This window comes from Geospiza fortis, unplaced genomic scaffold (assembly GCF_000277835.1).
Source record: "Geospiza fortis unplaced genomic scaffold, GeoFor_1.0 scaffold112, whole genome shotgun sequence".
Classification (NCBI taxonomy): domain Eukaryota; kingdom Metazoa; phylum Chordata; class Aves; order Passeriformes; family Thraupidae; genus Geospiza; species Geospiza fortis.
Genome location: NW_005054298.1, coordinates 24118286 through 24134460, shown reverse-complemented (window position 1 = coordinate 24134460; position 16175 = coordinate 24118286). Strand labels below are relative to the sequence as shown.

The 16175-nt window shown below is 38.6% G+C and overlaps 1 protein-coding gene across 2 annotated transcripts; it reads right to left on the bottom strand.

The window, feature by feature from the left end:
* Window positions 1-5896: 5896 nt before the first annotated feature.
* On the bottom strand, window positions 5897-16175 carry FASTKD2 (FAST kinase domains 2). Of its 2 annotated transcripts, none has more exons than XM_005416119.2 (12): window positions 16060-16175; window positions 15082-15848; window positions 14571-14674; window positions 13079-13187; window positions 11608-11731; window positions 10339-10478; window positions 9883-10055; window positions 9332-9495; window positions 8612-8830; window positions 7609-7693; window positions 6469-6583; window positions 5897-6016 (listed from the first exon to the last, which is right to left on the bottom strand). In XM_005416119.2, exons 2-12 carry the CDS (start codon window positions 15739-15741, stop codon window positions 5897-5899), a joined length of 2013 nt encoding a protein of 670 aa, XP_005416176.1. In that variant the 5' UTR covers window positions 15742-15848; window positions 16060-16175. The 2 variants fall into 2 exon arrangements, with proteins under 2 accessions (XP_005416176.1, XP_030914176.1); XM_031058316.1 differs by having other exon boundaries at window positions 5963-6016; window positions 6469-6578.

The window sequence follows — 16175 nt, the reverse complement described above, 5'->3', positions numbered from 1 at the left end:
AAGGACCTTCTCAAGGCCTTTCCTGGGAGAAAACAGCAGTGGCAAGCAGGGAGCTGATGTCAGATTCCCTAGGTCTCTGACTGCTACCTTAGTGTCAGATCATTTTATCTCTGTTCAGAGAGAGTGGTTTTGATACCTTCACTGTTCTCTTTTTCCCCCTTCAAATACTGAGTTATTAGGCTCAGCAAATGAATATCAAACCTACAGCAGAAATTTTGGAAAGTTCATTCTTTATTCTGCATCAGCAGAAACTGAACCCACCCTCCTCAGTACTACCTTTTGGGGGGATTACTGCCTTCTGAGGAGAAAGTCTTCTTGCTGACATCAGGGAGGCTTCACTATTTTGTACTGCTCCTTGAGCACAGACTGATACAGAGCAAATCTCCAAACACACTTTTTTTTTTGTCTGCTTTATGTTTCATATCTCCATCATGTTCCTTACATTTATACAGAAGTGACCCAGACTGAAGATTTGTTTAGAAGTTGGCATGTCCCTGGGACAAATCACTCATTGGCAAAATGAAGCATATTCTAAAGCAAGAAGTACAAATGCATCATCTTTGCCCTCTCTCTGCCCCATGCAATGCAGTGCATAAAGGGTGTAGGTTTCTTTTGTATTTTCTGGAGAGTTCTGTGTGTTGAGGAACTGCTGTTCTGATAAAGCTGATATCTAACTGCTGAGCAATCACTAAGGGGCCATACAGTATTGGTTTTCAATATATGTATTTTTAAAGATTAAATAGTCTTTTATTATGTGAATGACATTTCAAATGTGGGTTCCTCCACAACAGGCCACTGTATAATTTCTGAATCGTATCTCATCTGTGTCAGCACAAATCAAGACTTTAGTGACAATTGTTGCTATTTACACCAGTGTCTGTGCAGTCAGAGGCCAATTCACCAGCTGCTCCCTACTGCAGAGCTTCACTTAGCACTTGAAGGTTTTTGCTTTGTAGAGCCACTCCCTCAGCTGGTGTATATTTGCTGTAGCGCCCTGACTTTAATCAAACGAGCTGAGGAGCCACTCCTCCTTTCCCCACAGTCCCCACATACTTCCCCACCTTTCTAAACTGTGATTGAGTACAGGTGACATCTTATGTGCAGCAGAATCTGATCATGAAAATCAAACGGGGAAATACAGAAGATTTTGGAAGTGCCCTTTGTGGATTGAACTGATAAGAATAAACTATGGCACCCCCTCAAGAATCAGAAATGCTCAGTAAAAAATGCCCCTGTCTGTAAGTATGGATAGAGTCCCTTACCTATAGGAATGAAAAGTGAAAATAAATTCTCCTGTTTATAAAAAAAATTCATCTTGATTCATAAAGCAAGAGTTTATCTAGGTTTTAATAGGTGCCATGGCAACAATGTTACCAAGTACTCATAGGAGCATTTTTTGAGAGAGGAAATAGCATGAAACAAAAACCTCACTGGTTATCTGTGGACACAAGGACCTGCTGCAGACAAATACAAATTCTCCCCCTTATTATTTCTGGGTGGCTATTTACAATTGCCACCACATTAATATATTGTCACTTTATACCATTGTTGCCCAGAAATACTGGAAAAGGGGGGAAAACCTACTAGAAGGTCTGATTTTAAACATAGTTCAGAATTCCATTGTATTTACATCAGTTAAAAGAGATTAAGAACTACTAAAGCTGCTGTAGTTACTATAGCAAAAAACCCAATACCACAAGATTTACATGTTCAGTAAAACCTACACTTAAGTACCATAGTCCCTTTAAAATTATGCATGTCACAACCATCAGATAACTATGGCTCTGGTTTTGTTCTAAAATAACTAATTTCAGCACATTTCACCTAGGAGTGAATGTTCCACCTTTTTTGAGCTCTGCAAAACACCTGCAGTTCTATTTTAATTCCAATATTCTCGTGTCAGTAAAGGGATATTGAAACTGGAACCTCGTTCATGCAAGCTTTCATGCACTGATATTTGTGTGCAAAAAGAGTAGCTCAATATTAACAAATGGCAATATACAATAATACTTACTGCAATGGCCAGAAAGGGAGGGAGGGAGGGAGGAGCCAATTAGAGGGAAGTCTTAGTACTTTCTTCACTTTTGCAATTAACCAGAGCCACATCTTTAGCTCTCTGCCTACAAAGCATTACTTAACCTCTTGTCTATGCAGAAACTGTTGCAATACCTGAGAAACAGTCTTTAAATCAAGACCCAGTTTATTCAGATTCTGATTTCTTAACAAAAATCACACTCTTGCAATGAACTTTTAGTTCCTTTTCCCCAGTCACTTATTAATATCATTATCATTTTGAGACCAAGGTGGAAATTTTAAAGAGAGTTCCTGTATGTTTGTTATGAAATCCATAGCCAGAATATTTAATATCCTGAGAAGGCTGGAGTTAGGGTTCAAAAGTAGTTTTAAACATGAAGAAATCCAAACTGGAGAGGACTACAGATCATCAGGGTCTGCAAATCCAGCTGTTTATGGAGGAAATTTGTTTTTCCAAACACTCACTGTTCTCATTTTGCATTACTTCATAAAATTTGTTTCATTTTTGCTCAGATCATACTAGTTTATTTTTTGTTAATGCAAGAACCTTCCTGACCTTTGCAGCCCACATCCTCTGCCTGTTTCTTGCTTTCATTTTAGATCTGTTCACACATCCTGCAATGCTGCATGGATCCTTGGGCCTGTGAAATTTGCTATATAACTTACATTTGTAAATCTTTCTCTCAATGTTTTCTTTTTGATTGTGTGATATATGACAATGATGTAACCTTGTCACCCTTTTACATGTATAGCCTTCTGATGATGTGAAGATTTCACAGGATGAACAGTATACGCATTATTCTCAAGGAAAAAATTACCAGATAATCCAGCTTTATCATGGCATTTTACTGTTTTAAAATAAGACAGGATTTATGAATGAAATAATGTCTAACAGCAAGCAGCATGTAAAAACCAGGAATCATAAAAGGCAGTATCTGTTTCTTTGAGATTGGCAGGACAAATACTGAAGTCCAATATTTCATAGCTCAGAATGAAGGAAAGACATGCTTCTACTTTTCTGACTTCTTTGTGGCCCAGGAATAAAATATAGTGCCTTCCTATGAGAGTCTGGTTAAATAGAGGGTTGCTTAGTGCAGCTGAGTCCCCTGTCTTTAAGTCATAGATATATAATTACTCTAAGCCCTATACTTTCTTCAACAAGCCTTCAATTAATTGAAAATCCTCCCCTGCTTCAGCAATCTAGTTTACTTAATGAATTGCTTATTTTCATTTCACATGGATTTGAGAACCTTGGCTTGCTACAGATGCAATACACCCTTTAAATACTTTTAGTCAGTCAAACATCACAGTGAATGTCTGGGTTCCATCCATTCATAAGATACACCCATGGGCTGTATGAAATAAATCCATATGCAGCTTCCTTGTTTCTCTTCATTGAGAAACAATTTCCAGCCACTAAACTTACAAAGTGTTCCAAGTGTGAATAAAGGTTAGAAACACGTTCCTGAATCTGCAGGCAGACTGTAAAAATGGTAGAAAAAAAAATGCAGCTTACATCTCCAGTTAGCCTCACTGGCAGGTCAGCTAAATTCATTCATTTTGTACCTGTTTGGCTTAAAAAGGGGATTTTGCACCTTTCACACCAAGCACTCCATGCAGTGACAAACCCCACAATTACAGATGCAAAATAATTATTGTTGATCTTCATTGTGAGTCTCCCACTAATTTTAATAATGATTCAGGAGAGGAGAATGGTATACTAAATATAGATTGTCATGCACAGAGCAAGGGATGAGATCTTCCTTACTACATGAATTGGACACCTGAAAAACCTGGATTTATTTTCAGCAGACTACCTTTTTAGCATATGTAAAGATCCAAGAAGTCTCTGGCAGCAGCTTCATACAGCTTGGAACTCTGAATCAGTGTAGATGACATAAATGATTGAGAGAGCATAGAGCAAGAAACTCCAGTAAGCAAGGTGATCTGTATGGAAGACTACTACACTTCCATCCTGCTTGTGTAAGTTTCTACCTACTCACAGGGAATTTAAGAAAGAATATATAGTAATTAACTAATTTAATAACATGCTATGCCATTTTGTGCCCACTGCTGGTTAGTTCTGTTCAGGCTGCTGGCACCCCTGCCTGTGTTCTGTCCCTGAATTCATACACCTGTGACTGAGGACCTGAGTGAAAAGCTCAGAGCAGCTGGAGGAAGCAGCTCCCTAGCTCACCCAAGAGCCATGGCTGACACCACAGCGTTGGTTTGCAGGTTTCCAGCTTGAACAGCACCGAGTACCATCTCAAACACAGCTCTGTGTGCTACCTGGCCCTCCAGCACAGAATATTTCAGACACCCTTCAGTGCAGGCTGGGACCATGAGTCCAACTCAGAAACAACAGAATAGCACTGACCAGCCTGCTTCACTGACAGTGCTTCCTTAAAGCAGAAGGTCCAAAAAGGGAGCATAACAAATGCCTCATTGAGTCAAGCAAATGACCTCTGCTCTGGCTCTTAAGTTTTACAGTTGCCTCAAATCTGGTTTTCTGCATGTGCTGCATTTCAGAGACTGAAATGCTGAACAGCTCTCTGCTTTTTATGCCAGAGACAGGAGACCATGCTGCCTTGGTTACACTGCTTCCTTCATAAATATGCACTATATTCTACCTACATGTTCCACAAAAAGTTAGGCAGTGAAGTTTTCTAAGCGTATTGTTTCTTTCCACATTATTTCATTACTGTAATGCCTTTTTAACATCATCATTGCAGTACCTTAACCATGTGTCCGTGCTACTTCAGAAAGACAAAGAACACAGTGCTTGTAGCTTAGCAAGTGAAGCAAGGGCTCCACGGTTAGGTAGCACACAGGCACTGTAGCAAGTACAGCTGTTCCCCTGCTTCCCTTCATCCCATGGGCCTGTGACTGTGCTACAGCAAAGTAGTGAATGAAGATCTGATTACAGGGCAGAAACAAGCAAGCTGTTAGCAACCTGAGCAGCTCCAGCAGAACAAAATGTGTTTTATCAGTTACATGTAATCAAGACCAGAAAAGATTTATCAGTTCTCTCTGCTCCTTCCTATCAAAGGTCCAAAGCTGCTTTGCAGTTCTGGAACTGCCAACGTCATCAATTGCACCAAACATAACAGGTCTGTGGAGATGCATCACAGGGTATAATGAACAAATCTGAATATTGCAACACCTCTATGAATAGTGGTGGAGCCACCTATATCAGAAACAGAGAAGGAGTCAGCTTATAAAGACATAGCAGATCTATATGTTCTTGCACTGAGAAGCACCAAAATCTATTAAAGTAGCAGCGAAGCAAAGGGTTCAAAAGAAAAAGCACACAGGACCATTACTGGCCTGAAGTTCTGAAAACTGAACAAGATTGAACAAGATTGATTTTTTCAGAAAGTTTCCACATGACTGAATCTTTTAAATATACCACTTAGGCTTAGTTATTTACTGATTTACCATATATAGCTCTGCATAAAGAACTACATAGTTGAGAGGAAATCCTCCTAGTGCCTAGCTGTGAGCTAGGTTGCAACAGCACTTGAAACATTTGAAGTTACATCTCTTCCCAGGAGAAGAGAAAAATTTAACTAGGAGCATGCAGGAGGGGATGGAAAGTACAGATTAATCTAAGACACTGTAACAGCAATAGATGTCAGGATGCTTTCTGGATCAATTATTTCCTTCCATTAAAGAAAATCAGCTCCCACCTCATAAAAGAAAGCCCCCACTATCATCAGGCAGTGTTCATTTCACAACCATTTCTTACTCAGTAATATGGTGGAGCAAGTAGTTGTATATAAAACTATCTCTTCTGTTAAAATCCTTACAGAAACTACACAAGAAAAAGAGAAATCAGGAGACCCAAAACTTTTAGTTTATTTTAATTATTATTCTGCACAGTTGCTTCAGGAAAAGAGAAAGCATCTTCTGAATAAATTTTTCTTTTCAAAAATTCAACTGCATCTTCATTTTTCATTTCCTGAAACTTCTTGTTCTGGATCTGTAAGAAAGTAAAAGGACAGGGTACATTATTTCTATTGTCCAAACTACCCTGTCCTACAAACCAAGTGCTCAGCAATGAGAAGGCCACAGGAAGTTATATTCTGAAAACAAGTTCACTTGAATCATTGTGTCTATAAAAATCAGAGAAATATACCAAAGACACATAGGTTTCTCAGGTACAAAGCAATTTGTGGCTTGAATTTTTTTCCCCCTCAACTAATAATTTACTGATAATGGTAAGTAGTAGCTTGTCTTTTAGAGTTCCTCTCTTTTTTCTCCCTAGTGACAGAAGCACTACCCTCCAACTAGAAATTATACACAATTACCACTGTGGAGAAAGCCCACCATTCCTGGTGAACCTTCATGCTTTGTAGAACAAAGCCTGATCTACCAAACATACTCATCACTGCGCTGCTAACAGAAACAGAGACAGGGCAGGGCTCTTCTCACCAGAATCACATGATAGCCCAGTTTATTTAGATGCCTCTTCTTCATTGCCAGCTTCCCCTGGGGGTGTGTTGTACCCAGACAGAAGGCAGACACAGGAGCAAACAGAAAAGCTAACCTGCAACCAAGGAAAGTAGGGAAGACTTCACTGTAAAAATGCAAAATAATAATTTATAAGACAATGATTCAATGATGTCCGTTAGCACTGCAGAATATACATGTGTCATTCTGATAGGCAAAAGTATCAGGACTGCACAAATTTCATTATCTTCTTTCTTCAGGTTTAAGTAATTTAGACTCTTTTCTTCCATGAGCTTCACACAAGCACCAGCATCTACCCAAATACCTACCGCAGAATTAGGTACTTAGATCTCCACTTCTCCCACAATGAGAAGAAAATAGATCATTCAACATTCTCCATTAATTTGACAGGTTCTGCATTTACTTTGATCCTTTGTTAATGACATTCATAATCAGTCACTTCCTGCCATAATAACCTACTTGGAAGGGTGAGGAAAGCTGAATGCCTTGGAACACTGAGTTTCTGTTACACAATTCCCTAGCTCTCCTTTAATCAAAAAGCAAACTGTACAAAATACATTGCTGTGCAGTGATCCAGCACATAAATATTTAGTATTACAAAATTCTACTTAAGCATTACTTAAATGATATATGTCCTGCTTCAGTTACTGAGAGGTCAGTCTTCTACACAAGATTAAACTGATCATCTAAAATGTGGATATCATGATCCTTTTTATTCAAATTATATTTCAGTAGCTGAATTAACTGACATATCACTGAGATGCAAATTTTTGAGACTTGAGAGAATAACTGAATGTTTAATTGGACAAACACTTAAAAAAAAATAATACCTGCATTCATTACAAGAGTATCAGATCACTGTGATGTTTCCTGCCTCTTTCTCTGAAATGTTAAGTATTAGCCTCTGTTAGAAGAAGGTATTGAGCTGGATGAATTGTTGCTCTGCACTGGCATGGCAACTTTTGGATGTTCTGGTGGGCACAAATAACAACTGAGTCACCTACTTTACTTCTGCAAATCAGTGAACCAAAGAACTAACTGGACAGGATACATGCAAATAAAACTAGCATGCTAGAAAAAATATGCAGTAAAAAAAACCACCTCTGAACATGTGAGTCAGGATGATCATCTGTTGCAGTTATGGGGAGCACTTTCTTTCTGTCTGAATCCATTCTGATTTCAAAATCTGAAAATAAAACAACAAAACATTTAACTCCGCAAGAGGTTAAAATTAATTTTGTCATTTGAACCCATTAATTGTTCAAATTGTTTTCAAATGAACAGCTCATTTGAAAATGTTAATAGACACCATCACTGGTCTACTGGTCTGTTTCTAATTGCTGTTCTCTACTAATTGAATTATTACTGATAGCTTTCCCTCCCTGCAATGAATATAAAGCTATAGCTTGCCCATCTCAAGAAAAAAAAATTGTTTCTGGAAACTGCAGATTTAAGCTCATGGAGTGAAATCTTCATTTAAAGAAACTATTCTTGATCGCAGTCTGTTATGCCTACTCAGATTTTCCTGCAATCCAATTCCTCATTAGAAATATTTAGGAATACAGCTATTACTAGTACAGAAAAATTGGTAAGCTGGGTGGCTGGCAAAAAAAAAAAAAGGCAATATCCATATCCAGATAAAAAAGAAACCAAAAGAAGTTATATCCCATTTTAGAAATGAAAGTAGAGCCTACATCTTAGCCAGAAGTCCAGAGAAGAAACAAGAGAAGAAAAGAGAAAAAAAGGCAGCTGCTGTTTGGCTTTGTTTCTAACATGATTTGGTACTAACAGGACAACTCTGTCAAAGTTGGCCACATTGAAGTTATGTACAATTAACATGTGCTTGCTAATGCCTGAAAAAAAGTCCAAAGCAGCTTTACAAACAAGAGAAATCATAAAAGTTTTAGTAAATTGACTTAAAATCTCTAATTGAAGCATCCTTAGAAGTAGATTCACCAATCAATGACATCATTTGTTAAATTACTGTATCTTCAAAGTGTTAAACTTTGAATCACTTGCACCCTATTCAAATTTATTTCCATCTCATCATTTTGAGGATTATTAATCTGTATTAAAATAATGTGACATTAATATCACTTCATACCAATATGATATCTGTATGGCAGCCGAACATTTTGCAGAAACATGTTCTCATCTCCCAGAAGTTCTATCAGTGCCTCCCGAGCCTTTCTGAGATTAAGAGATACTAATGAGGACATATTCTCAGTCAGCACAAAGGCAGGCTGTGTGAAAGAAGGGCTGTCAAGTTCCATACACGTTTTCACACAGCGAAGCATCATTGTGTTTTGTTCTTTAAAATCATCTGAAAAAGGATACAAAAATTATTACACGCAATATATTATCCCACAGAATTTTTCATTTCATTATCATTTATAGTCTGTTCTAGCATAGCAAAATCCACTTGACTACTCTAACAGCTGTACAAAATTGTAATGTGGAAACTAAATTCTCCTACAAACCATTCCAAGGTCCTCACTGTAGCTCAGAGCATTCCAAATTCCACTTTTACTCATGACTCCAGGTACTAAAGTTAGTTTGCAATGGTTAAGACTGCCTGTGTTTAAGTGCACACCTACCGTTAAACTGTTGCCACCACGGGGCCAAGACAATAAGCCTGATTCCCTAGAGCGACCCAGATCACTCAGGTCACCATCACTACATTAGCTTTGTCTTGAGGACTTCAAATTTAATATTAATCAGGCTTGTGTTCTTTAATTGCTAATCTGCTAATACAATTACAACAAATTACATACACAGGACGACATCCTGTTTAAGAGAAGAACATGACAAAGTAAGGTCAGACCTGGCAGTATAAGTTCATCCTTGCTGTCCTTTTGCAGCAGCTCATCAAGGGCACACTGGGGAAGATATCCTAAGATGCCAAGTGAATACACTGCCTTCAGCAGCTCTGTGTTGGAAATCTGAGGCAGGCACTTGTTCAAGCAGCTATGAAGAATCTCAAAAAACCTTTTCCAAAAGGAGAAGAAAAGTATCTAAGTACACAAATGAGGCTACATGAAGTACCTATTTCTAACAAAAATACAACTTAGAAATCTTTATTATCTTGTGTATTGTATTTTGTGTTATCTAACATTAGTGTTTGATTCTTACTTTGAGGATACAGCTACCTATCAACAGATTTAGTAACCTGGTCAGTCCAGAACCTGTTTAGTCTTTCAGTTAGAGAAAAAAAATCATATTTAGAAAAAATATGAAAAGACAAAGCAATTTACCTTACAGACGAATGAAAGAAGATTATGAGCTTTTTCACAAATAAAATGAAATACTAGATGCCATGCATTACTCTGTAATGACTATGTAACATATTATCAGGCATTCTAAATGAAAACTTACAGATGCTTTTGGACTCTGGGAACATGGTTGAGTCGTGAATACACTCGAAGAACAGTCAAAAGGTTTTTCAAGGTAAGGAAATCAGGGTCTTCTGTAACCTTCTCAGCAAAAATATCCAGCAACTCAGTAGGCTGAAAGCCAAGTGTCTCACAGACAGAGAGAAAAAGGATAATCTAAAAGAAAAGATAGTTTTATAAGTCAAAAAAACCCAGTGAAGTTGATCCTACCTGTTGATTTCATAGAAGACATTTTTAATGAAAGCAAATTTTTCTAAACTTTTGTTTCTTTACTTATCAATAAATAGAACAGCATTTTAAAAATGTAACAGCTTCATCAGATTGGTATTCATAAACATTTGTTCTCCAAAGATCAAGGACAAACATGAAGAAAGGTAAGATGGAAGCATCAAATAATCTATTAGTACTGCTATAAATTATTTGGTCTCAAAAAATTTACCTGTCTTTTGTCCCAAAGGTAGGCAGTAGAATTAACATAGTCTGCTAATGCTGAAAACAGTTTCACATTACGGTACTGGAGAGTGTGACAAGCTTCCAGAATGAGAATTAACTGCCGAAATGGAACATCATGGATGTTTTCTGTAACAGAAGATCAAAGAAGGACAAATGATAAAAAGCAATAGGAGCTGTAGGTTGGAGAGACTGAGACATTGTAGAAACAGATTGGTTAAGGGATGGAGGAAGGGAAAAATATGATAAGAAACTGTGGAAGACTGTGACTAGCTAGGCAAAGCTCAAATGAGCTAAAACACATTAAGAAACTGAGAGACAGAAGAAACCAAACTGAGCCAGAATCAAGCTACAATACATCAATCAGCAAAAGGGGACAAATTGACAAAATAAGTAAGAAGATTGCGTTCCCAGGATGTCTTCTGTTCTGGGATTTTTGATTTTCAGCATGCACCAAAAAAATGCTGAAGAAAGTCACTGCTCCCTCTGTGTATGCCACCTGGCCTATGTGCTGAGTGTGGTGGAAGTCCTATGGGAGAAGGCAGGATGTGCAATTAAACATTGTGTCCTAAGATATATGAATGACCAGGACAAATAAAAACTGTACAAGCAGCCTCAACGCTTCTGGGTAATTTCTATTAAGAATGCTATTTTGCTACCTTTGTGCTTTTTAAGACACAAATTCTTATGTATTTTAAGCATGAATCAATACATACTGACCACATATACTTAAGCAATGTATTGGAAAGGTATAGAGAGAGGTGAAAGCATTAGCTTTCATTTAATATTTTTGTGGGATACAGCATGAGACTATTAAGCAGTACTCAATAATTAAATCCAGTAATCAAAGAAATGCTATTTTCCCTTTAGTTTACTAATTAATTACACTAAGTCACCAATCCATCCTGTAAGTTGCCAATTTCCAATTCAGATTTGCTATAAAATTTTATTTGAAATCTCTTTTCCTTGCTAAAATTAAATTCTTTTTCTTAAATCCTGTGTACAGAAAAAATGAAAGAAAAATATGTAATTCAGATAAATGTTAAGAAGGGCAGATATGACAAGAGCTATTTGCTTTTATTATTGATCAGTAATTTTCTGTCCTGCTGCTTGTCAAATGGCTCCACATAACTAAAATAGCCTGTAAAACAAAGACATTTCCTGAGTTTTAAAGGAAATCAGAAAAGGGAGATGAGACAATAATTAGGAAGAATTTGGTATAAGGAAGGGAAATTTAATTAACATATTTTTTTCTTACCCTGGATCTTTCCACTGCAGGGATTCAGGATTGGAAGGGAACAATAATTCATTGCAGCAAGAGCAAAAAACATACGCAGCGCATTCGGAAAAGTCAAACCGTCTATTTCTCTCAGAACTGCCATCTAAAGTGAACCAGAGTTTGTTAAATCCTTCATTCTTCAGGTATATTATCATTGCTTTCTGGTGAAGACATTATCACCAAAACTTTCCCAAAGTCCTTAGTTCAGATTTATATGAAAGAAAAAGAAGCAAAAAACAGTAAAAGCATATAATAACTACTGTCAGTTTCTTAATACACAATTATAGCAGGTCAAGTGCTCTAGAAATGCGTCACTACACAAGTTTCCAGCAATATGCCTTTATAAGGTTATTTTAAAAGAAAAAAGCCTCATTAAAGGTCATTTCCAAATATAGTGAATACACATCTTCTACCAACTCTTAAGAAAGAAGCAGAAATAAAATACACACAGTTAACTTAAAAGTTCATAGTAGTCCAATTATGGTTTTGCATGTTCATAAAAACTGTAAGCCTCCAAAGCGATTCAACAGCATGTGAGTGGCCTGTATTTTACATAAACACCCAGCTATGAATGTGGACTGAGGCAGAGAGAGTCAGCTCTGATGCCAGAAAGGAGATTTCATATATCAAAGCCATCAATAGCTTGATATAAATGACAGTAAAAATAAAACTACAAATTATATTGACTGTTAAAGTATTTTTACTGTATACATATCAGAGGTTAAATACAAAATGCATCTATAAGAAATTGCCCTGTAAAAAAATAGCACCCTGTGGGCTCAGAAAATTAGGTGCTCCCTGTAGTTAACAAGTGCAAATGTTATTTTCTTCTGAGTTTTATGATGTTTCATGAATGCTATTAAAACCTCTGATGTCAGAACCCTGAAGTTACGTGATGAAAACACCAGTAGGCCCTGTTTGAAAGAAGGTTTCTAAAAGGGCTTTTAAATCAGGGGACAAAACCCAGTAACCCTGCCATAATACCTACAGCCTGCTCCCAGCCACTGTACTTCCAGGGGACCTACCACATACACAGAAAAGCAATACCACGAGCTTGGGGAGTTCTGGCATCTCACTCCCTCCAGTCCTCCTACCCTGTACAGTTACTGGACAAAGCCCCATCACAGACCACTTTTCTGTCACCTCATCTTCAGCCACAGGCTGGGCAAGGGAACCAGGTAACAGCCTGTAAGCACTTCTATGAAACACCATGTGGCCAACCCAAAGAAGTGAGGGCATTGCTGTTTTACTGCCTCAATCAATTTTGTTCCCAGCCTCCAAATATAAGTTCTTCCTACAACTATAGCTGGATTCTGATGCATATAGCAAATACAGTTACCTTTCTATTGCATTTTCTCTTTCAGTGTCTGCAAAGAACCATACACTATTTATAAATGATGCAAGAGCACAGGCTTTGTGGGAGTAAAAATGAGCCTCCAACTAACTTTACCTCTAATTTCTTTTTCAGAAAAACTGGAGCATCCTTTCCCAGGCATTTCATCAGGTTTTGCAGAATAAAGATGTCTCTGATGCTTGAAATGCGCTGCTCCACTAGTAACCTGATGGGGAAACACACACAAGAGCTCTCCTCATTTCAGCAGAAACAGGTAAGTACCCCCATTCTTCTTCACTGATGTAGCCCCCAGGTGAAAGCTGTAATTCCTTGCTCCTCTCCCATCTTCCTTTTTTTGAAATGCACAGATATTTTACACATGGAAACAATTATAAATGCTTTCTTAGTGTTAATCCTGATAGATGAATTATTGTTGCTGATACACTTAACAGCAGGGACACCTGAGCAGACTGCACAAGCCACAGTGCAAATATGAGTGCTGTTAAGCCTCAAGGAAATAACAATCTTCTGCAGAAAAATAAAATTGCACATTTTTATCTTTAAATCATCAATGTGCAGACAAGTTCTGAAACAGACAGGAAACTCAGGAATGGACACAGACAACAACTGGATGGAAGTGAGGAATAAAACCAAACAAACAGTGCTGTGGGCTGAACAGGAGATAACACGGAGATCATCCGCACAAGATGAAGGTGCACCCCTAGCACATCCTCTTCTGGCTCAGTGGGTGGGACTGTAATTGTTAGGTCTGAACCACCCTTAAATATACCTGCACAGGTAAACATACCTACAAAAATATTAAGTGTCACTTTCTAAGGCAGTGCACTGCTCTGAAACTCATCCCTGCAAATGGGCCAGAGCTACAGACATCAAGACAGAAAAGTGTAGATGGGGCTCCTGCTTTCCACCAACTTTTAAGAACTGTGTATCTGCGCTTCCAGGAGAACCTGGTTTTTGGGTATCACATCCACTTTCTCAAAGCAGAATGTGATACAGGGTCAAAAGTACTAATCCATGGCAAGTTTTGTGATAGCCTCAGAAAATCAATCTCAAGGGAGTGAGCAGATTGGTTACACACATAAGAAAAAAAGCCAAAGAAGTTATTCTGATAAATCACTACACAGAGGGACTTGCTGGACATGACTACTCTTCATCTGAATTTTCACTTACTTAAACTGCAAGAAAATATTCCCAGGCTGTTAAACAATGATTTTCATAATGAAAAATCAGATAGGTGCCTAAGTAAGATAGTCTTGTTACCTCCTGTCTGCATACAGATGAAAAAGGGATAGATGTGTGAAAGGACTTGATCAACATCACAAAAAAACTGCACTGGTGGAGCTGCAGTCAGAACACAGTCCCCTGTGAGCAGTCTAGCACCCTTTACCACTGGAAGCCCTCCTCCTTGAAACCGCAATGACAGTGTCAAAACTCACTGTCTAATACAGCTCTTATCTCACGGGATCATTTAAATACTAAAACCACAGAACGTATTTTATGTGCAGACATACCGTTGATGATTTCTAACAGACAAGCATTTCAACAACATTTAAATATGAAGGCCACATGAAAGATATATTTTTCTCACTGTAATCCAGCTTGAAGTGCGCTCACATTCTTGTCCTTATCCATCCCTGCTAAAGTAGTTGCCAAAACTGAGATACATCGGTTATCAAGTTGATTGAGCTTCTCCTGTTAAAAGTTTTGACAATGTCAGATTACTTCAAACCAGAAAAAGTTTCAGAAAAGAAAAACTGACCACTTTTAATCCATAACTGCCATTTTCTTTTTCCCCCTGAAAAATCAATTTACAAGCTTTATTTCTGCAGAACCCACAAGGTCTCACATCAGTCAAACTTAGTTGATTTGGAAGAGGTAATGATTTTTGAGATTTCTGCTCTCTTTTAAATCCGAAATCAGGCAGTGGTTTCAAAAGCTAAGGAAATTAGAAGCACACACAAATGAATTATGGGAACTGTTTCCACGAAGCATCAGACTAAACCAGGGATGTAACCCAACTCTCTCTGATGCTGCACAGCTTCCCAGAATTACCCACTGGTCATCCAGCCCAAATTGAGGAGCAGGGTTTTCACATGTACCTGGCACACCCTCACCAGGGTCTGGAGCAGGAGCGTGTTCTGCGGCACGCCGAGGTTTACCAGGGCGTGCAGGCTGAACACCAGGTCCCCGCGCGTCATCCTGCGCGCGTTGCGCAGCAGCTGCTGGCACAGCTTCACGAAAGCTGGGTACTCAAAGATCAGCTGCTTCTCGTAGCGCTGCTCCTCTTCCGACAGGTTCTTGTAGAGCCTCCAGGCCATGGTCAGACAGTTTGTGTAGTGCTTGATGGAAACAGCCGCCTCTGCAGCCAGGTCCAGCGCGTCGCAAGGACAGGAGCACTTCTGGAGGCTGGTAAAGAACGGGTCACTATGATCCACTGCATGCTTTGCTTTGAAGCTCCCAGAATCATCCAACTTTTCAACTTCCAAGGAGCTCTGGGAAGCCTTCTCACTCACCAAAGCCTCTGCACCTGTGCTATAAACATCTGTCTTTTGAGATACAAATCGAAGAGATGATCCATGCAGAGAAGGCAAAATATTTAAAAGTAATTTCCCGAAGTTCACATTTCCTAAGGGATCCCTGTATCTGCCAATCCATAAAATGTGTTTTCTTATTGTGGCTGAAGATTTGGGAGTGAGCACAGAACTGTACCTATGCACACATCTGACAGTATTTAACAAATAATTTATTTTATTGTTCATTTCTGCTAACGCCTCATGAACAGATTTGAAACGCCAACTCAAAGTAAGGGATCCGATGACATTCTACCAGTGGAAACACTCCTGGAGAAACTGCAAAGATCACACACCTGTAGAAACAATTAAAAATTATGGATTAGTTACCAGACTTTCAACTCCCCCAGCTTCAATTGCCAAATCTGCACACTTTTACAGGAAAGGAGAAGATTTGGTAAAAGACCCCCGGAAAATGATTTACAGAGAGGCTTTTATTTGGTCTTCTACATTTCAGTCAAACATCTCAGCACAAGGACAGCCCTTGCTTCCTCCTTGCTGCTCTACCTGCCAGCTCTGCCCGGAAGCAGAGTTTTTTCCCAAAGGACCTTTCCCCAAGCACACGCGTCTCCCGACCGGGCTCTGGAGGATCCCCGCAGCCTTTCAGCAGCGGGTAACGGGAT